Below are 21839 nucleotides of genomic sequence, written 5' to 3' on the forward strand. Positions count from 1 at the left end.
ATGAATCAGTGTCCACAGAAAGCATAAATTTTGACCCGCTGACTAGACTGAAAAGAGTCATTGAGTCATTTGGACCTTCGTGAGATGCCTGTGGCACATATGCAGCAAGCCTGGTGAGCAGCAGGCTAGGTAATATCTAAGTCCTGCTCACAGCCAAAGTGGTGTCAGGCTTTGGGCATACACTCAAGAATGCTGGTGGTTCTCCTTGGGTACTTTTTTTTTTTTTCCTGAGCATGCATTTATTCTAGTCACAGGAAATTTTATTTAGTATTTTTTTTTTAAAAAAAGTTTACATTCCTGTTGCTCTCCTTTCTTTTTTCCTTAAAAAGAAAAATGTTTACGCCACACCTGATGTTGCTCTGGGGCTTTGCATGATTGAGGATCTCTCCTAGCCATGCTCAGGGGACCCTGTAGTGCTGGGGATCAAATCCAGGCCTCCCACACTCTAGTCCATTGAGCTCTCTCCAGCTCCCTCTTTTTCTATAAAGTGTGATTATATCAACATAATGTAAGATTTTCCATTGTGGCCATGCTAAGTATACAGGTCATTAAGTACTTCCACATTGTTCTGTAGCTTTGTCATCTGAAGCTCTCCCGTCATTCCTCGTGTCTTCTAGCCTAAAAATTATCTTTCCCACTATGGGGTATGGTGACTATTAAAAACCAATCATTTTTATATATTGATTTAAAATATTTTTAAAAATAAACAATATTAAAAGACAATAAATCAAGACAGGCCCCCTTTGCATTCTCTCTTTTCCTTTCCTGTCTTTAGCCCTAAGACCCAAAAAAGTACTTTTAAGCTTCTAAAGCCCTTTCTCTAACCACAGACCTTAACCTCAAATTGAGAACCATCTTGATGAATCAGTAGATGTAACTCTTGAAAAACCCTGAATCCTCTGTAATCAGATTTTTGTTGTTGGGGTTTTTGAGTTTAGGTTTTATTTCTGGGGTCTACATATTATGGTCCTCAGAGCTTATTCCTGCTTTTGCACTCAAAGATAACTCCTGGCAATGCCTTGGGAACCATATGTGGTGCTGGGGATCCAACCCAGGTTGACCACATGCAATGCAAGCATCTTATCTGCTGTACTATAGAGCCTGTGTGTGTGTGTGTGTGTGTGTGTGTGTGTGTGTGTGTGTGTTTTACTTTATTTTATTAAGGGACCATGATTTACTAAGTTATTCATAGTTGAGTTTTAGACATATAGTGTTGGGTGTGTGTGTGTGTGTGTGTGTGTGTTTTACTTTATTTTATTAAGGGACCATGATTTACTAAGTTATTCATAGTTGAGTTTTAGACATATAGTGTTCCCGCACTGATCCCAACACCAGGATCAATTTCCCTTCATCACTGTTCCCAGATTTTCCTTCCCTCACCATTCCCCCATTCCAGCCTGTATCATCTTGACAGGCACTTTTTTTTAAGTTTTACCAGCCCCTATTTGTGTGTGTGTGTGTGTATTTTTGGTTTTTTGGTTTTTGGGTCACACCCGACAGCGCTCAAAGGTTCCTCCTGGGTCTATGCTCAGAAATCGCTCCTGGCAGGCTCGGGGGACCAAATGGGATGCCGGGATTCGAACCACTGTCCTTCTGCATGCAAGGCAAACACCTTACCTCCATGCTATCTCTCTGGCCCCTTAAGGTTGTTCTTAATACAGTTGTTAGGGTCTTTTTCACAGTTGCAAAGTTGGTCATGATTGACTTTCAGTCATATAGTATACAATATACTTCACCAGTGCACATTTCCCACCACCATTGTCCCCAGTTTCTCATCTACCCTACCTCCTACCTTCTTCTCTGCCAGTCCTTTCTTTCTCTCTTTCTCTCTCCCCTCTCTACTGTTTTTATTCCTTTTAAACACAGTGGTTTTCAGTATTGTTGTTGAAGGGGTATCATACATATCACTTCATTGCCTTTCAGCATCCAGTTCTTGAGCAGAGTGATCATTTCCAACTAGTCTTGCCATAGTGGCCCCTTCTCTACCCTAACGCACTCCCCCACTATCTGTGGCATGGTCTATCATGGACTGATCCTCTTGGCCCTCATTTCTATTGTGTCTGGATATTACCATACCTTTTTTTAATAGTCCACAAGTGAGTGAAATCATCCTATGTTTATCCCTTTCCCTCTGACTCATTTGCTCAGCATAACAATCTCCTAATCCATCCATATAGGAGCAAATTGCATGACTTCATTTTCCCTAACAGCTGCATAATATTCCATTGTGTAGATGTACCACAGTTTTTTTGTAGCCATTCATCTGTTCTTGGCCACTTAAGTTGTTTCCATATTCTGACTATGATAAATAATATGGTGATGAACATAGGAATGCAGAGGGCCTTTCTGCATTATGTTTTGGGACTATATTCCTAGGAGTGGTATTGCTGGTTTATATGGAAGTTCAATTTCTAGTTTTTTGAGAAATAACCATATTGTTTTACAAAAAGGCTGGTCCACACACCAGCAGTGTATGAGAGCCCCTTTCTCCTCACATCCATGCCATCACTGGTTGTTTTTGTTCTTTTTTGATTGATGTGTGCCAGTCTCTGGTATAAGATGATATCACATTCACAATGATTTTAAATTACTTCCTTTGTAGTGATTTCCGCTACCCTCTTTATATAGTGCTGCTTTTTTAGGTTTCACTTGAAGTTTGTGATGAGAGATGTTTTGATCCTTTTGGTCCTTCTGGAACACAATTCATGGGAATGTTGCTATCTTTAATATTGTCTTCTGAGGGCCAGAGTAAATGTTTGCACTTAACAACATGCTGCTTAACAACAAACATTTGTGAAAGTTCCTGTCTTTCTTTTCAAAAAAAAAAAACAGAACCAAGATTATTGTCAGGAAAGTATATTAAACAAAATACTTCTATGCATAAAACTGGGATGATAATTATAGGAGTTAGGTTATTACACCCAGTTTAATCCCTAGTTTTAGATGGTTCTAAGCATTATTGGGTCTTCATGGTCCAGAACTGCCCTTGACCCTCACGTTGAAACACTGACCAGTTGGCCTAGTATCACTGGGAGTACTTCCTGGGACCCCTAGACCACCTTGTTCCCCATACCATTCTTATATTCCATATAATGTAGGAGTAATCTAACTTATCTATAGTATTCTTTTTTCCTATTTTAAAATTCAAAATAAAAATGTTATATATAATTATATTTTTAAAAATGTTATATATAGATATCTTTTGCTATCCCTGGAATCACACTATAATTAAGGTTTATGTTGAAACTTAAAAACGCTGGGGAACTCGCTCAGTGGAAAGTACATGTCTTGCATGTGCAAGACCTAGATCCAGTCCTGACACTGCAGGGAAAAAAAATAATGAACCGGAAAGTCTTTCAGGAAATCATGTTGTCTTTATCTGGTTACTTCTGAAATCCTGTTTTCTAGAAGATATGACATTGCTCAAGCAATGGCTGAAAGCTGGTAATGAAGTGGGTTTTGCCTAGGAATCCTAATGAATTATTTATTGCCTTGCAAGCTTATTAGTGGTTAAGAGGGAATATTCATTATACATTTTCCCCTCTCCAGTTGTGTCGAGAGGAAAATAAAAATGCCCAGATCACCTGGGCTTCAATGATAATTGGGTCTTAGCTGGGGTCAGGGCTCTAACGCCAGAGAAAGACGCAGGCCAAGAGTAATCAGGCAGTGTCTCTGAAGCTTGGCTGCAGGAAGAATCTGAAGCACCTCATAGGAAGGGATCTCCCAAGTGATTCCAGAACAAGGTTGAAGAAAGATTTTCAGAGGAATTGGAAGGAGATAGTTCAAAAGGATGAGGCATACTGCCTGGCATTGCTCAAGCTTTAGGTTCAATCACAAACCAAAAGGAGTGGCCCCTGGGCTCCTAAGCACCACTGAGAAACCCACACAGTCCCCCAAAAAGGGAATTGGAAGGGGAAATGGAGGTCAAGTAGTATTGGAATGATTTGAGTTGGGCATAATAAAAGCTCCTGTTAGGATATTAGCAGTGAGATATCACGGCAAGGAAATAACATGGAAATACCCACAGAGAAAACAAAGCAAAGGTGCCACCTTTCTGGGAGGGCAGGTTGTTACCTAGAGACTGAAGGCAGTTGCCACTGTGAAGCAGGGAAAGAGGAGGGATAACAACAGTCACCAGGGAAAGACAGAAAGCCTGAGCATTTAGAGAAAGTCAACTGAGTCTTTCTCTGTTGACTTCTGTTTATTTTGGGGTCACACCGAGCAGTGTTTGAGGCCTATTCTCAGCAAGGTACCCAGGATTCCTGGCAGTGCTTATGCAGTGCCAGGGACTGAACCCAGGCCTCAAGCACGCAAAACATTTTGAGCTATTTCCCCACCCCCCGAGACCTGACATTTTTAGTGAAATATATGAATCCCACCAGTAATTAGGGACATGAATTATAATGTGAACTAATAATAAATTTTTAAAATGTGTCAGGCCTACTGCTTCTCTTTGAAATATTTTCTAAAATATATACTTACTGGATATGTCCAAGTACTTTGCAAAGCTGTTCCAAAATCCAAGAGACAGTGACTTGTAAACATAGGTTCTAGTCCTCTCTAGTTCCTTCTAGCCAGCTCTCTCTAAAGAGGACATTTCCACAGACCCTTCCACCCACTCGCCCTTAAGTGAATGACAGTGTGTGTCTTGTTGGCACCATAGTATCAGTTGTGTAAAAGTAGATTAAAATGGTGAATATGTGCTGTCCGACAGGCATGCTGGGCTTCATGTCTAGTATGTACAAGGCTGTGAGTTCAACCACACCCACACAGGGGCCACCCCCCTCCCAGATATAGTCTTGGTGCCCCCCCCCCATACTCTATTACTGACCTGAGCACCAAAAGTGTCAGGCCTGTACAGTCTGCTGGATATCACCAAGAGTGACCTCTGGCACTCTACCAACAGTGGGAAACCCACCACCACCACCACTAAAAAATGGAGTATAAAACATCAAAGATTGCTTTTAGTAAATTTTAGTAACTTTGAATAATGGTTATTCAAAGATAGATTATTAGTAAGAAGCTTGCACTGATCACAGTATTGAGATGCTTTAAACAATTTGCATTTTAATAAAGAGGCAAAATAATACCAGGAAGTCACAGCCACCTCAAGATAAAAAATAACTAGGGGACGAAGAGATAGCATAGTGGTAGGGCATTTGTCTTACATACAGCCGATTCAGGACGGACGATTCATCCTGGCATCCCATATGGTCCCCCTGAGCCTGCCAGGAGTGATTTCTGATAGCAGAGCCAGGAGTGGCCCCTAAGCATTGCCAAGTGTGACCCAAAAACCAAAATAATAATAATAAATTAATTAATTAAATTAAATAGCAGTATGTTTTGCAAAAGGATGACTTTTGTCACTAGTGCATTCATAACGCCTAACTCAGCTTCAAATCCCATGGGGAGGGAGGGAGAGAGAGAGAGAGAGAGAGAGAGAGAGAGAGAGAGAGAGAGAGAGAGAGAGAGAGAGAGAACAAAGATTAGGTGCTTGTCTCACATGCAGTTAACCCCAATTATGTTTCAAGCATACATGCTCCCCTGAGCACCACCAGGAGTAACCCCCAAGCTCAGAACCTGCTCTGGCTCTATGTTTGGGAGTTGACTTTGGAAGTTGCTTGGAGGACCAAACCCAGGACTCCTGCATGCAAACCACGTACTCTAGTCAGTTGGACTCATTTTGGCCCAAATTTCCTATTTTTTTTAACTTATTAAATAATATAATATAAAGTAAATATTCAGACACCTAGGTGATAGTACAAATGGTAAAGTTCTTGCCTTGCACATGGCCAACTCTGGGTTTGATCCCCAACATCATAGATAGTCCTCTAAGCCCCATCAGGAGTGATTCCCAAGCTATCAGGAGTAAACCCTGAACACAGCTACGTGTGGCCCCAAAACAAGTAAATATATAGATAAAATACTACAAGAAGAAGGAGAAATTCAATATCAAGCACGTTGCCTGTATCATGACAATGGACAGTTAATTACATGTAAGAAAAGTTAGAGGGCTGGATTTGCCCTATTCCCCTAATGTTGCCTTCATCAACAGGTAGCAAAAGGAGTTGAAAACATATAGGGTCAGAGAGCTAGCTCAGTGGGCTGGTGCTCATGCTATGCATGCAGGAAACCTGGGTTCAATATCCAGTATCACATGATCCACTACACACAAAGCTGGGTGTAGCCCCTGAGCACCACCAGGTATGACTTCTCCCCTCCATAAAGAGAAAGGAAGAAAATGTACCAGGTACAAAAATCTGGAAGTATCAGCAGGTGAAAACTAATTTTTAAATCTAGGAAATTGAATTGCTGAAAGTCAAGACCTTGGGAATCAGAAAACACTGTTTGAGGGGAAAATATGCTTGTGATTTGTTATACTGGCACACACCTCACCAAAGGTCGAGCTATGTGCTTTGTGTAAATTTAAATCTACAGTGGAGAGAGGAGTAGTGCAGACACAGTTTGTTTTCATTGTGGTATGTGGGGCCAGAGGAATTATAGAGGTGTTAGTTGCTTGCCTTGCACACAACTGACCCCATTAGACCTTCAGCACCACAGATGGTCCCCCAAAAACCTCCAGGAATAATCCTGGAGCACAGAGCCAAGACTTCACCCTTTGCACTGCCAGGTGTGGTCACAAAAATGAAAAGTGAACAAGTGTGGCACATGAAAGGATATTATTGATTGTGACCTTCTCTGTCCACAGGAATAGATAATCTCTATGAGAGGGCGCTTCACATCCGCAAACTCCTCCTGACCTTGCCCAGGTCGGTCCTTATAGTGATGAGGTACCTATTTGCCTTCCTCAACCAGTAAGTATTTACTCCCCAATTCCTCTGGATTCTAGTTTTATTCTTGAATTCTGTGAAATGCACATTTATCAGCGGAGTTAAAGAGAAGATGATTGAATATAGTCTGAAAGTACAATTTTCCCCTGCAGATCAGGGTCATTGCATACTGGATGCAAACTCTACCCAGACAGAGAAACTGTGACCTTCAGTGCAACAATTATAGCTAAGACAAAAAGCACTGTCCCGCCTCTCAGGGAAATGCAGTCTTCCTCACTTCCACCTAAAGCATATGTCATAAATGTTTTTTGTCAACAGGACATAAAACACCTGCTCACTGCAGAATAGTGGGTGTGACATTTAATGTGGTCATTGTTGGAAAGACTTAAACACAGATTCCCAAAGAGAATCTTTGCAAATTCAATATAAGAAGAGCTAACCAAGAAAATATTTCTTTTTTTCTCTTTTTTTCTTTATTTAAACATCTTGATTACAAATATGATTGTGATTAGGTTTCAGTCATGTAAAGAACACCCCCTTCAGCAGTGCAACATTCCCACCACCAATGTCCCAAATCTCCCTCCATCCCACCCCACCCCCACCTGTACTCTAGACAGGCTTTCCAGTTCCCTCATTCATTCACATGATTATGGTAGTTCTCAGTGTAGTTATTTCTATAACTGCACTCACCACTCTTTGTGGTGAGCTTCATGGAGGAGTGAGCTGGAAGTCCCAGCCCTCCTCTCATTGTCTCTAAGGATTGTTGCAAAAATGACTTTTATTTTTCTTAAACCCATAGATGAGTGAAACTATTCTGCATCTCTCTTTCCCTCTGATTTATTTCACTCAGCATGGTAGACTCCATGTACATCCAAGTATAGGAAAATTTCATGACTTCATCTCTCCTGATGGCTGCATAATATTCCATTGTGTATATGTACCACAGTTTCTTTAGCCATTCGTCTGTTAAAGGGCATCTTGGTTGTTTCCAGAACCTGGCTATTGTGAATAGTGCTGCAATAAATATAGGTATGAGGAAGGGGTTTTTGTATTGTATACTTGTGTTCCTAGGGTATGTCCCTAGGAGTGGAATAGCTGGGTCGAATGAGAGCTCAATTCCCAGTTTTTGGAGGAATCCCCATATCGCTTTCCATAAAGGTTGGACTAGAGGCATTCCCACCAGCAGTGAATAAGAGTTCCTTTCTCTCCACATCCCCCCCCCCCCCAGCACTGATTGTTCTCATTCTTTGTGATGTGTGCCAATCTCTGTGGTGTGAGATGGTATCTCATCGTTGTTTTGATTTGCATCTCTCTGATGATTAGTGATGTGGAGCATTTTCTCATGTGTCTTTTGGCCATTTGTATTTCTTCTTTGTCAAAGTGTCTGTTCATTTCTTCTCCCCATTTTTTGATGGGATTAGATGATTTTTTTCTTGTAAAGTTCTGTCAGTGCCCTGTATATTTTGGAGATTAGCCCCTTATCTGATGGGTATTGGGTGAATAGTTTCTCCCACACGGTGGGGGGCTCTTGTATTCTGGGCACTATTTCTTTTGAGGTGCAGAAGCTTCTCAGCTTAATGTATTCCCATCTATTTATCTCTGCTTCCACTTGTTTGGAAAGTGCAGTTTCCTCCTTGAAGATGCCTTTAGTCTCAATATCATGGAGTGTTTTACTGACATGTTGTTCTATATACCTTATGGTATCAGGTCTAATATCAAGGTCTTTAATCCATTTGGATTTTACCTTCGTACATGATGTTAACTGGGGGGTCTATGTTCGCTTTTTTGCAAGTGGCTAACCAGTTCTGCCAGTACCACTTGTTGAAGAGGTTTGCCCTGCTCCACTTAGGATTTCTTGCTCCTTTGTCAAAGATTAGGTGATTGTATGTCTGGGGAACATTGTCTGAGAACTCAAGCCTATTCCATTGATCTGAGGGTCTGTCTTTATTCCAATACCATGCTGTTTTTGATAACTATTGCTTTGTAGTACAGTTTAAAGTTGGGGAAAGTATTGCCTCCCATTTTCCTTTTCCCTAGGAGTGCTTTAGCAATTCGAGGGTTTGTTCCAGATGAACTTCATAAGTGTTTGATCCACTTATTTGAAAAATATCATGGGTACCTTTAGAGGGATCGCATTAAATCTGTGCAATGCTTTGGGGAGTATAGCCATTTTAATGTTGTTAATTTTGCCAATCCATGGGCAGGGTATGTGTTTCCATTTCCGTGTGTCCTCTCTTATTTCTTGGAGTAGGGCTTTATAGTTTTCTTTGTATAGGTCCTTCACATCTTTGGTCAAGTTGACTCCAAGATATTTGAGTTTGTATGGCACTAATGTGAATGGGATGGCCTTCTTGACATCCATCTCTTCCCAATCATTATTGGTGTATGGAAAGGCCATTGATTTCTGTGTTAATTTTGTAGCCTGCCACCTTGCTATATGAGTCTATTGTTTCTAGAAGCTTTTTGATAGAGTCTTTAGGGTTTTCTATGTAGAATACCATGTCATCTGCAACAAGAAGATATTTCTAAAGCATTCCTAAAACAATTCCACAGGAGAAAAAAAAAAGTCACAGCATTATTTTCAAAGAAACTACTTTTTGAATTCAGACCATTTTTTTTTCAGTTGCTCTGGGATATATGGGCTCCACTGTAACCGCAGGTCACCTCAGCAATGCCCCAGCACCTCATTTTCTCACGAGTTTCAGTTAAGAATGGAAATGAAGCAATATGTGTGGATTTCTATTCTGGCATGAATTCTCCTTCCTAAACTAAGTGTGTTTCCTCTTCTCCATTTCTCTTAAGGACTTAAGTTCTTAAAAGCCATGAAGATTAATTACAACCCTACTGGACTATTCTTGAAATCTCTCTCTCTCTCTCTGTCTCTCTCTCTCTCTCTCTCTCTCTCTCACACACACACACACACACACACACACACACACACACACACACACACACACACACACGGTCCCACAAACCCAGCATCACACACACATTCCCACAAATCAGGCATCAGACATTAAAGAAATACTGGCAGGGAATAGGATGGAGCGAAAACACCCTCCCAATGTCATTTGACGCCCATTTGTACAGAATCCATTTCAGCCCCCCAAAATAGGCAAGATGTAGAAGAGTGGTAAGAGAAAATATTTAAGAAATGAGATAGCCATTTGCCTGTAACAAGGCTTGTCATGCAGGCCATTGTAGAAATCTGAAGATTAGCTATCTTCACCCTTTATTGATTCCAGGTGCCTCCCCTCCCACAATTGGGGTGCCTTGCATTTCTGTGGGTCATCCACAGGATCTTCCAGAGGTTCCTGACATGCCTAAACAAAATCCACTGAGAACCAGTCAACTTTCACAGACTCAGAATGCAGAATTAAGAAAGTTCTTGGGCCCGGAGAGATGGCACAGCGGCGTTTGCCTTGCAAGCAGCTGATCCAGGACCAAAGGTGGTTGGTTCGAATCCCGGTGTCCCATATGGTCCCCCGTGCACAGGAGCTATTTCTGAGCAGACAGCCAGGAGTATCCCCTGAGCACCGCTGGGTGTGACCCAAAAAGTAAAAAAAAAAAAAAAAAAAAAAACGAAAGAAAGAAGAAAAAAGAAAGTTCTTAAAAAATCTCTGAGTCATTGTGTATCTCAGCAGAGGCAGATGTGCCATGAGTCTGGCATTGGCTTTTTTTTTTTTTTTTTTTTTTTAGTATTTGTACCCAAAGATGCCCCCAGGTCCCTGCACCTGCCTTCATGCAGAGACAAGATCGTCTCTAGAGTAGAAGGCCTGGGAGAAGACAAAGAAAAGATTGGTTTCCTATACTTTTCAGATATAAAGTTGAAACATAAAAATCATCTGTTTATGTCAGAATATATATATTTTGCTCTTCAAACAGTCACTAAAATTAAACACCCTGTAAAACTCATTGTGACTTTTCCCACTGAACTTCCTTTTATCTAATCTTTCTAGCTTCTTCCTGCATCCCTTTCTTTTCAAGATGATCAGAACATGATTGTGGGCTGTTAACTGTTAACTTCTTTGGTCATTGTATGTTTGAGAAATGTCAGAAGGAAAAGACATATGGTAGCTGAGGAAAGCATGCTTTTATATTTTCGACTTTCTAGGCTATCTTATTTCCTGTCACATGGTATCTTGGTGTCTTAATGTCTGTCACTATCTCCCAAAGGGAGTTGAGTCTTTTTTTTTCTCCTTCCATTTGTCATCTGTTCACCTGGATTTTACATTTCCTTTTAAGACTGACATTTGAGACTCTAAAAGATAAAGCTCCTAACTTCTCCTGGAACTGCACCTCCCCCTTTATCTAGGCACAGCTAGAAAGAACCCGTTGATTGTGAGTCACTTGTGGCAATTTATTCTCCAATCTCCCCGCAAAGTTTGTCGTTTTCTAGCTGTATTTGGAATGAGAGAATTGAGGGCTCTCTTCCCCCTTTCTTGCACTGTCAGTGTCTCTTGTAACCTAGTGTTGGTAGTCTAACCCCCAAGTAGATTGTGAAGCCTGCAGTCGTTTGGCTTTCTTTCAATAGTTCAAAGAAAAAGGTGCTTTGTTTTGCACTAGGCTTGCTTCAAGATTTATAGGAGAAAACTGAAATCTGAGATGTTTTTAAGCAACAGGAAGAGAGTTTGAAAGCTTTATAGAGATCACCACTGCCCTTTCCAGATCTCCTTAGTTAGCATTTAGAGTTTGACCATGCCCTTTACAAATGAAAGTCATGTATTTGATCCTGGTTGCTCAGCTTTGAAAAACACTATTTAATTAAGCAAGCTGAACTTTTACTGATTTTTCTGTCTCTAACTAGTTGAAACGTTATATTACTTTACTTTCTTTGGTGTTTGCGAACCAACTGAGTGTGGGGTGGTAGGTCACTTTATTCTAGTGATAAAACAAAATAGAAACTGTCTTTTCAGAATATGGAGTATCTTATTCAGCATCAATTTTCTCTCCCTCAACCCCTATTCTTCATAACTTTTGCTTCTTTCTGTAGCCTATCGCAGTACAGTGATGAGAACATGATGGACCCCTATAATCTGGCCATTTGTTTTGGGCCAACATTGATGCCTGTCCCGGAAATCCAGGATCAAGTGTCTTGCCAGGCTCATGTGAATGAAATAGTCAAAACCATTATCATCCATCATGAGACTATTTTCCCCGATGCTAAAGAGCTGGATGGCCCCATTTATGAAAAATGTATGGCTGGGGACGACTATTGGTAAGTCCAAACATTTTCCACCTTCTCTCCAGAAAACAAATTGTAGGCCTATAGAGAGTAACTTAATTTGGAAAAACAATGTTGCCGTAAACCACACTTGAGGAAAATTAAATCTGTAACCTAACAACACTTGTTTCTTGTTATAGAAACTTATCTTTCATTTTCCCCCAAAATTACATCTTTTTACAGCCTCTCGGGACTTTTGTAGCTTTTAATGTTTCATAAGCTTGGAATGTTATATAGAGTTGTATTAATACTTACTCCCAAGAAGAGCTAGTTGAATAGACTGATTTCATTTTTACCCTGAAACTGACCATTTTGAATATGTTTCAGTTTTCTTCTTTTTTTGTTTATTTGGGTTTTTTTTTTTTGGGGGGGGGGGGGAGCAGTACACCCAGCTATACTCGGGGCTTACTCCTGCACTCAGGGATTACTCCTGATAGGACTCAAGGTGTGATATCTGGTGCCAGGGATCAAACCCACTTTTGATTACTGTGAGGGCCACTCCTGACCATGCCGGGATTTCAAGTAGTGCCAACCCATCTAACAGAACCTGGTAGGCCTATATCACTGAGCTTGGTCTTACAGAGAGATACTTGGAACTTCACCACCAGAACAGGTGGCTGTCATTCCTATAAAAATATAATAAAATTAGGGGCCAGAGAAATAGCATTTGCCTTGCACGCAGCTGACCCAGGTTTGGTTCCTGGCCTCCCATATCATCCCCCAAACCTGCCAGGACTGATATCTGAGTGCAGATGGCCAGAAGTAACCCCTGAGTGCCATCAGTTGTGGCCCAATCCCCCTATGTATATATATATATATATATATATATATACATATATACATATATATATGTATATATATTAAAATTAAGCAGACATGTCAACCATAATTTTTATTTTCATTCTTATGAATTAATATCCTAGTTACAATGGTCAGTTTGAGCAAATTCATGTCAGTGGTTGGGATGTTGCCCAGTGGTTGCTCTATGGTAGAGTGTATGCCTTGTACCCATGAGGCCCTGGGTTCGACCCCATGGCATCACAAAGGAAACGGGTCTATGTGATAAGAACATTTAGATAAGGCCAGAGCGATAGCGCAGCAATAGGGCGTTTGCCTTGCACGTGGCTGATCCAGGACGAACCTTGGTTCAATCCCCAGTGTCCCATATGGTCCTCCAAACCAGGAGCGTTTTCTGAGCACATAGCCAGGGGTAACCCCTGAGTGTATCCCAAAAACAAACAAACAAATCAATCAATAAAAGAACATTTAGATAACCTGAGCGATAGTGCAGCAATTAAGGTGTTTGCCTTGAATGCAGCCAACATGGGTTCATTCCCCAGCATCCTATATTGCCCCCAAGCACTACCAAAAGTGATTCCTTAAAGCAGAGCCAGGAGGAAGCCCAAAGCATCTCTAGGTATGACCCTAAAACAAAACAAAACAAAACAAAAAGACTTTTAGGAGTGGGCTGAAAGAAGACTAGTGGCTTACAGGGCTTGCTTGAACAGCACAAGGTCATGAGCAAACCCCAAGGCTACCAACTAGTACTAAGATTTGCTGTGATGGATTCCCTGTGAGAAAAGGCCTAGAAAAGACCTTCATGATATAGGAAGTGCCCAAGGTAAGCATGAGGCCATAACCCAAGTCCTGGTGCATCATATACATGCAGTGGATCCAGATCTGCCGACAGTGTGAGATCCCTAGAAAGAGACACATGGGAAGGGAGAAATTTATAATGCAAAGGAATTTATATACCAAAGATAGGGAACTTGAAAATGTTTATTGCTTACTTTTTAATATATGTGAGTTTCTAGCTTTCATGAACTCAAATACAATAAAAATAGTTTCAGGTCCTTGATTCCCTTTAAATGCCTTCAGCTTGGAGTGTCTCTCATCATCTCTTGTCCCCAAAAGCACTTTTTCATGTTAAGGTAAGAAGGGTGCCAAGACACATGTCCAATGACAAGTTCTACAATATATCTAGAAATTGTATACACAGATCTCAGTTTAGAAGTATTTCCTTGAGCACTTATCTGAAGTTTACTAACTTGGCCCTGAGACAATAAATGAATAAAGTTCTAGAGGCATCCCAGGTCTGTCCAATCCAAATACCATTCTTCCCACTCAGTAGCTGCCTTGTTCTGCTCACATCTTACATCTTCCATCAGTGGTCCTCAAACTACGGCCCATGGGCCACATATTGTACTTGTTCCCATTTTGTTTCTTCACTGCAAAATAAGATATATGCAATGTGCATAGAAATTTTTCATAGTATTTGTTTTTACTATAATCTTGCCCTCCAATGGTCTGAGGGACAGTGAACTGGCCTCCTGTTTAAAAAGTTTGAGGACCACTGTCTACATCTTCTATAACTTGTACAGCTAGAAGTAGACCTATCTGAGTGCACTGCAGAACAAATTTTTCCCATTTTCTTATTTAAATAGAACTGTATTAAAAAGTTAAAATATGTTAGGTAGATTTATTTATTTATTTTTATTTACAACATAGTCCCATTATGAGTATTTAGAAAACTAAGAGTTGGGCCAGAGAGAAAGCACAGAGGTTAAGGCACTTGCCTTAAATCTTAAATAAAGATTGTGATGTGAATCTAAAGTAACAATGAAGTATTATTGATTCAAGTCCCACATATATCTAGAAATCTCATACGCAGAATTCAATTCAGAAATTTTTCCTTGAACACGTGGCCCTGAGAAGATAAATGCATAAAACTGCCCCACTTAGATACAAAATATTATTTTATAGTTGTCTATGTTTCAAGGCTATGTCAAGGTGTGTGTAGCATTTCCAAATATTCAAGGTTATAGCATAAACACTACTGTCCATTGAAAACAAGTATGTGGTTATCTGGTCAATATTTTTTGTTATGTTATAGTCCAGAGCTTTTTTGACCACTTTATTTTAAAATGAATAAAAGAAAAGAATAAAAGCCTTATAATAGTCTTGCAGCCAATAGCACTTGTTTGATTACCTTCTCCCCTCATAGTGTTCTCTGTGGATATTGCTCATTTTAAACAGAAAGTCAATATTACAGTAGTTATCCGTGGCCCCTAACACCAGCACTATAGACAGCTTTTACATTAATGTCAGGTTTGCATTTGTGACTAATACATTGCTTTTATCAGCATATATTTGAGTATTAGTGGTGTTAGTATCGAAGGATAATGTTTGAACAGTATAAAAAAAAAACCCACAGCTGTCATACAAATGTAAAATGGACACGAGTAGACAAAAAATGTGGAGAAAACCCAACTAATTAAAAGTAGAAATCAGGGGCCGGAGAGATAGCACAGCGGCGTTTGCCTTGCAAGCAGCCAATCCAGAACCTACGGTGGTTGGTTCGAATCCCAACGTCCCATGTGGTCCCCCGTGCCTGCCAGGAGCTATTTCTGAGCAGATGGCCAGGAGTAACCCCTGAGCACCTCCCACTGTGGCCCAAAAACAAAAACAAACAAACAAAAAAAGTAGAGATCAAAGAATGAGCATTTTACGTGTGATAGAGACTGTGTTAATCTGCAAAGACTGGTATATTAATAATTACACTACTCCAATAGAAATCAATAAATTTTCATGTCTATGTCTATAAATTATTTAAAATGCTCTCAGTTTCACACAAATTAACTTTTATCTTTATGGGGTAATAAAAAGCCTGTGAGTCAAGATGAAAATATATATGCCCTCAAAAAAACTTGATCATCCTTAGAACATCCCATTGCCCCCCAAAGTCATATTTTTCCCTTACAGAAACAATTATTCATTTTTCAGATTCTTTTCATTTGGGGAAGATAGCTTAAAGAACTGAGCACAGGCCATGCATACAGGAGATAAGCCTGAATTCCATTTCATCAAAACCCCCAAATATACCTAACATAGAACCCTGTGTGGCCCTAAAACAAAATATTCTTTCCAGTTGAACACCTTATGAATGTCTTTCCACTCCACAGTGACAGCCCATACAGTGAACATGGTACCTTGGAGGAAGTGGATCAGGATGCTGGTACAGAACCCCACACCAGTGAAGATGGTAAGCACTATGCACATCTTGTCATCAAATAAATACTATATTTCTTTTTTTTTGTACAAAATTGCTTGTATTATAAAGTCAGTTAAAGCAAAAGTATGCAAAACGACTATAAATTATGAAGAAGTACATAACAATTATTACTACAGTGAACACTCACACAACTCACACACCAAGTTTAAGAAAAAATTTCCTGGGGCTGGAGAGATAGCATGGAGGTAAGACGTTTGCCTTTCATGCAGGAGGTCATCGGTTCGAATCCCAGCGTCCCATATGGTCCCCCGTGCCAGCCAGGAGCAATTTCTGAGCATGGAGCCAGGAATAACCCCTGAGCACTGCCGGGTATGACCCAAAAAACCACCAAAAAAAAAAAAAAAAAGAAAAAATTTCCTGTTCCCTTTGCATTTCTCATTCTGTTGCCTTTATTACCCCAACACAGTATCTTCCATGTTTATGTTTGTTACTTCATGGTCTATTCTCGTGAGATTTCTTGAAAGGTGATCATACTATTTTTTTTTCTTGACTTTACCCACTCAGTATTATGTTTCTGAAATTTATTCTGTATAATATCCCATTGTCTTTATTATTTCACTATTGATAAATATGTAACAGAATTTCTATCCTTGTACCATTAAAAATAAGGAACATATATCCTACTGTAAATATGTAGGAGTCTCTAGAATATATATACCTAAGAGTAAATGAGGACCCACACTCAAGTGTGATCTCATGAGTCAAATCCAGGAGTGATCCCTGAGCTCAACCAGGTATGACTCAAAAATAAAAAAATAAAAAAGAGTAAATCTTAAATTAGTCATTGACTTCTCTAGCTGCCACTGGACTGTCTAAGAATGATTATAGCCATCAGCATTCCCACCATAGCTTATCAGTTTTCTGTTGATTGTTTCCATGAACTCTTGATTTTTTTTCAGCAGCAGAGACTTTGTCAATATTGTCAGTGGGTAGTGTTGTATCTGATTTTAATTTATATTTCTCTGATGACTGATGAAGATATTATCTTAGAATACATTTATAGAAACTTTGGGGTGCAGGAAGGCCAACAAATGAAATGATGCCAGTGAGAGCCCTAAAGCTGGGAACCCATCAGGCCCTGTTGGGGGAAGGAGCCATAGATGCACAGGGCTCACACAGGGGAATAGGAGAGCTGGGTAAGATCCTTCACTACGGTTCTGCAGGAAGAAACAGAGAAGGCAAGGTAATATTGGCTGGATCACATCGTTTCAGCAGACTCTGATAGGACATGGGACTCTGGGACATGGAGCTGTCTTTAACTCCTGCTGCCCAGTCCTGAGATGATAGAACAGGTGGACAGCATCCCACCACACAATAGCCGGATAAAAGAGATAGCCAGGATAGATGTTCTTGGGTCAGTTACCTGTCTCTGAAAGGTAGATGAAATGGCTTATCTGTAGGAATTGGCTCATCCTGGGAGGGCCAAGTTCATCCTGAATGAGGAAGTACCAGATGTCAAAATACAGAAAATCAAAAGCCTGGCTAGTACAATTAGAGTGTCTTGTAAATATTTTACATGTTTCCTGAAAGTTTATAGAAATCCTTGAGGCTCTGAAGAAGGTAGATTTGCTACAGAGAGGGTTTTTATTTACTTTCAACTGGGGTCACAGGAAATTTGGGCTTGAGGTTTTCCAAGACCACCCACATAGTAGGACTTTTTTTTTTTAATTTTAGGAACCAGGGTTTACAGTTTTGGTAATAGCAGGGTTTCATGCACAATAGAATCCAGCCCCACTCTTGCCCCTGAAGTGAGAATGAAATCTGAAAATGAAAAACTGGTTGGGGTTCTCAGAGATGAATCTCAGTGGCTCCCAGCTTTGAGATCACATATTTCCTTAGGTCTGGGGATTAGGAAGATGGGGGTGCTCACAGTCTCTGGAGAGAGGTTTAGGGTGAGGAGACTGGTTCTGGAACTAGCTGTAGTTTCACTGTGGTAAACTGAGCCTGATACTTGGAGGGGACCTGAGATTCCCCCACACCGAGCCTACCCTGGACTTAGTTAACTTCTGTGTAAAGGTTAGGCTGAAGTTAACAAGGCAGGAAAACTGCCCTTCAGGTAAAATCTTGACTCATGTTTGCTAGTTTCTGTTTACTTTTTTCGGGCGTCTTTTTCCTTAAATTTGTGGTCTTTGGCATTTCTACTTCCATGATCTCTTATTAATGAATGACAGATATTTTTCTTTGTTCATTTTTCATAGATGTTACAGGAGGGTAATCAAGGTGTTTATAGTATCAGCCCTCTGTTTTTTTTGTTTTTGTTTTTTTGTTTTGTTTGTTTCTTTAAATAGTGGGGCTGGAGTGATAGCACAGCGGTAGGGCATTTGCCTTTGCATGCTGCCGACCCAGAACCGACCCAGGTTAGATCCCAAGCATCCCATTCCATATGGTCCCTACCTGCCAGGAGTGATTTTTGAGCACAGACCCAGGAGTAACTCCTGAAAGCCGCCAATCAGGGCCCAAAAACAAAATTAAAAAGTTTCAGAGCTAGAGCAATAGTATGGTGGTTGCTAGTATAGTATAGTAAGTTTTTATGCACTTGACTTGTATATAACTCACTCGGGTTAGATCCCCAGCATCCCATATGGTGCTCTGAGCACTGCCAGGAGTAATTCCTGAATACAGGATGAAGAATAACCCCCGAGTGTAACCAGATGTGGCTCAAAAACAAACAAAACAAGTTTCTGAAACCAGAGGTATAATTGAGGGGGCTGGAATGCATTGTACTTTGTATGCCAGAACCCTGGGTTCCATCTCAAGTGCTGTTTTTTTTCACCCCAAAAATTTGTTGTTTTGTGTGTTTTAAAATGATAAAATGGCATTTTCAAAGTTTGTTCAAAGTAATTGTTTTATGAAAGAGCTTCTATTTTTGTGATGCTGCTTTCGAAAGTCTCTGAACCCAAACTCTTCATCATTCCCCACTTTTGCTTCAGCTGATTGATTTCCTTATTGGAGTTGTTCCTTTTCACCACCAACTTCTCTGAGTATTTCCTTTTCCTTGTGGAAAAGTCTGGAAAAAAAAAACCCAGCCAGCCATCACTCTTCCACAATGTCAGGCTTATCCCTGTGCCAGCTGACACTTGTCTGTCCCGTGAAGAAAAAGAGTAGTTTGCTGAAGGCTGTGATAACATTTGATCATATTCACCTGATTTTTCTGGAAAGAAAACCCTGGTTTATAAAACTCTTACCCACAGCCAGACTCTAAAAACCTGGAGCTAAATTAACTAGAGTATTCATTATCTTTTTTGATCACCTCCCTATTGTCTTTTCTCTGCAACTGGTATCACTAAAAGAAGCTTTTGTTTTCCAAAGAGAGCTGGTCACAGAACAAAGCAGTCAACAGCAAGAACAGCAGGGAACAGGTTTAGGAGGGAGTTGTCTGGAAAAGCAAGGTCCCAAATGGAAAGTGAGATGCACTTAGGTTCTCTATAAAATGATGGCAATATAAGACGACAGCACCTGGCAGTCAGAAAAATCAGCCCCACTGAGTTTTCTTTCCCGTCGCACCGCATCATCGCAGCGAAAATGAAGTTCTCGTGTAACACTTAATTTTACTGTTAATGATAGCAGCAGCGTTCCACAAGTCGGCAGGACCTGAAAAGACTGAATGAGTCTCTGGGTGAAAGAGTCTGGGGGGCTGCCAAGCTGCACAATGGACCTGCTTGACCAGGACTAGACTACCATGTGCATAAATAGCTTATTGATTGACATCTGACTGTGGAATGACTCTCCCAGGAGTAGAACGAGTCAAAATAATAAAATCGCTCAGAATTACTAGTTGGTGTACTAGGATTACTAATAAAATATAATTCTACTTCATAATGTAATTCAAAACCTCCTCACATTTGCCTGAATAAGCAAGGTAACTGTTTCATCCTGTTTTTAGTATTTTCAAAAAAAAACTTGCAAAGATGAGATAATGATTATGGAAGGCAGATTATGAAATTATGATAAATATGTACATACATACCAGTTAAATCATCTTAAATAATCTTTCTCCACCATTGGCAGGTTACAAATGGAAAGGCATTAAGGGACATGAATAGTTAGCTTTTCATGTCCCTTTGACAAGTACATAGATTGTGCACTATGTTTTATGTGTGTAGAAAAAAACATGGAGGAGTCCACATTAAAAAGATGGAAAAAAGGGCCCGGAGAGATAGCACAGTGGCGTTTGCCTTGCAAGCAGCCGATCCAGGACCAAAGGTGGTTGGTTCGAATCCCGGTGTCCCATATGGTCCCCTGTGCCTGCCAGGAGCTATTTCTGAGCAGACAACCAGGAGTAACCCCAGAGTACTGCCGGGTGTGGGCCCCCCCCCAAAAAAAAAAGATGGAAAAAAAACATGGAAGAGTCTATATAAGATGGTTCTTTTTGGTTTTGGTTTTGGTTTTGGTTTTTGATTTTGGGCCACACCTGGCAGTGCTCAGGGGTCACTCCTAGCTGACTGCTCAGAAATAGCTCCTGGCAGGCACGGGGGACCATATGGGACACCAGGATTCGAACCAACCACCTTTGGTCCTGGATCGGCTGCTTGCAAGGCAAACGCCACTGTGCTATCTCTCTGGGCCCAAGATGGTTCTTTTTAATAAACTGCCATGCCTTTATTCTTTTATGGATATGTCTATGTCATCTACTCCGTACACGTTTATTTCTGTCACCTGGGGAGGACAGGGTTGAAAATCAATTGGAATCTGTCATCTCTGATCAACTAGTATTTTTATTTATGTGGTTATAAAATAAACATTGAGTTCTTCCCATTGAATATGGAGTTATGTTTCCGCATTGTTGAAGCAGATTAGTAGAATAAAATATGATTATAATTAAAATAAAGCTTAAGAATCTACTTACTTATTTTAATAAAAAAAAAAGATATTTGGAGGCTGGAAAGATAGTATAGCCGATAAGTTGCTTACTTTGCATGCTGCTAAACCAGTTCAAGGTTCAGTTCAAGGTACTACATATGTAACCTGAACCCTTTCAGGAGTGATCCCTGAGCAATGCCTGGTTGGCCCAAACCCTGTCCTCACCCCACAGGAGGTTGGTGGGGGGGGGGGAATATATATATGCACTTAATTTAGGGATATATCATAGTATTAATATATCACCTGGAAGTTGTAGTCTATTGCTAAAGGACTTAAAATGTTTTGAAAATTGTGTTTACTTTGCCAAAAGGTAGTTCTATATATGAAATACCTCAAACATTATTTACTACTAAAGGATGGTTTTCTCTTTTTTTATTTAAACTATTTCACTAAAATTCACCCAGACCCTTTATATACAGCTAATCTATGTTTTTAATATGTTTGTTGATGTTTATGATTTTTGCCTTTTGTATCCCAGAGGAAATCTAAATGTAGCATATAAGAAGCTTAGCTTACTATGCCTACAGATTCTGTTGATTGATATATTGATTCCATATATTACAACAGATGTTGAAGAAACTGAAATCCACTTTGTAAAAAGCTAAACTCTCTAAATTGAGCACATTTGTTACCAAAGAAAATAGAAGACAATTTTCAGAGAAAATATTTGGCAGCTAGGCAGATTTTAATATGTTTTTATTGGAGTTCTTATAATCTACTCCAGAGTTTCTCATCAGCCTTTTTCTAACTGTTGGCCCCCTACTGTCCCTCAGATTTTTACCTGTTTCCTCCTGTTAAGAAATACTGTTTTGCACTAGTATTCTGGGGGAAAGGGAGGGAGATATGAGATGCACGCTGGAATTGGGGGTGGAGGGAGGACAGTACTGGGGGT

The 21839-nt window shown here is 40.2% G+C and overlaps 1 protein-coding gene across 2 annotated transcripts in view; it reads left to right on the forward strand.

Annotated features, from left to right (window-relative positions):
- Window positions 1-21839, forward strand: part of SRGAP1 (SLIT-ROBO Rho GTPase activating protein 1) — a 340351-nt gene that overhangs the window by 301558 nt on the left and 16954 nt on the right. For both annotated transcript variants that reach the window (XM_049782733.1, XM_049782732.1), the window contains exons 16-18: window positions 6710-6815; window positions 11785-12009; window positions 15978-16057. In XM_049782733.1, coding sequence (XP_049638690.1) covers window positions 6710-6815; window positions 11785-12009; window positions 15978-16057 — 411 coding nt within the window. The remainder of the gene's footprint in view (window positions 1-6709; window positions 6816-11784; window positions 12010-15977; window positions 16058-21839) is intronic.

Source organism: Suncus etruscus, chromosome 11 (genome assembly GCF_024139225.1).
Source record: "Suncus etruscus isolate mSunEtr1 chromosome 11, mSunEtr1.pri.cur, whole genome shotgun sequence".
NCBI lineage: Eukaryota > Metazoa > Chordata > Mammalia > Eulipotyphla > Soricidae > Suncus > Suncus etruscus.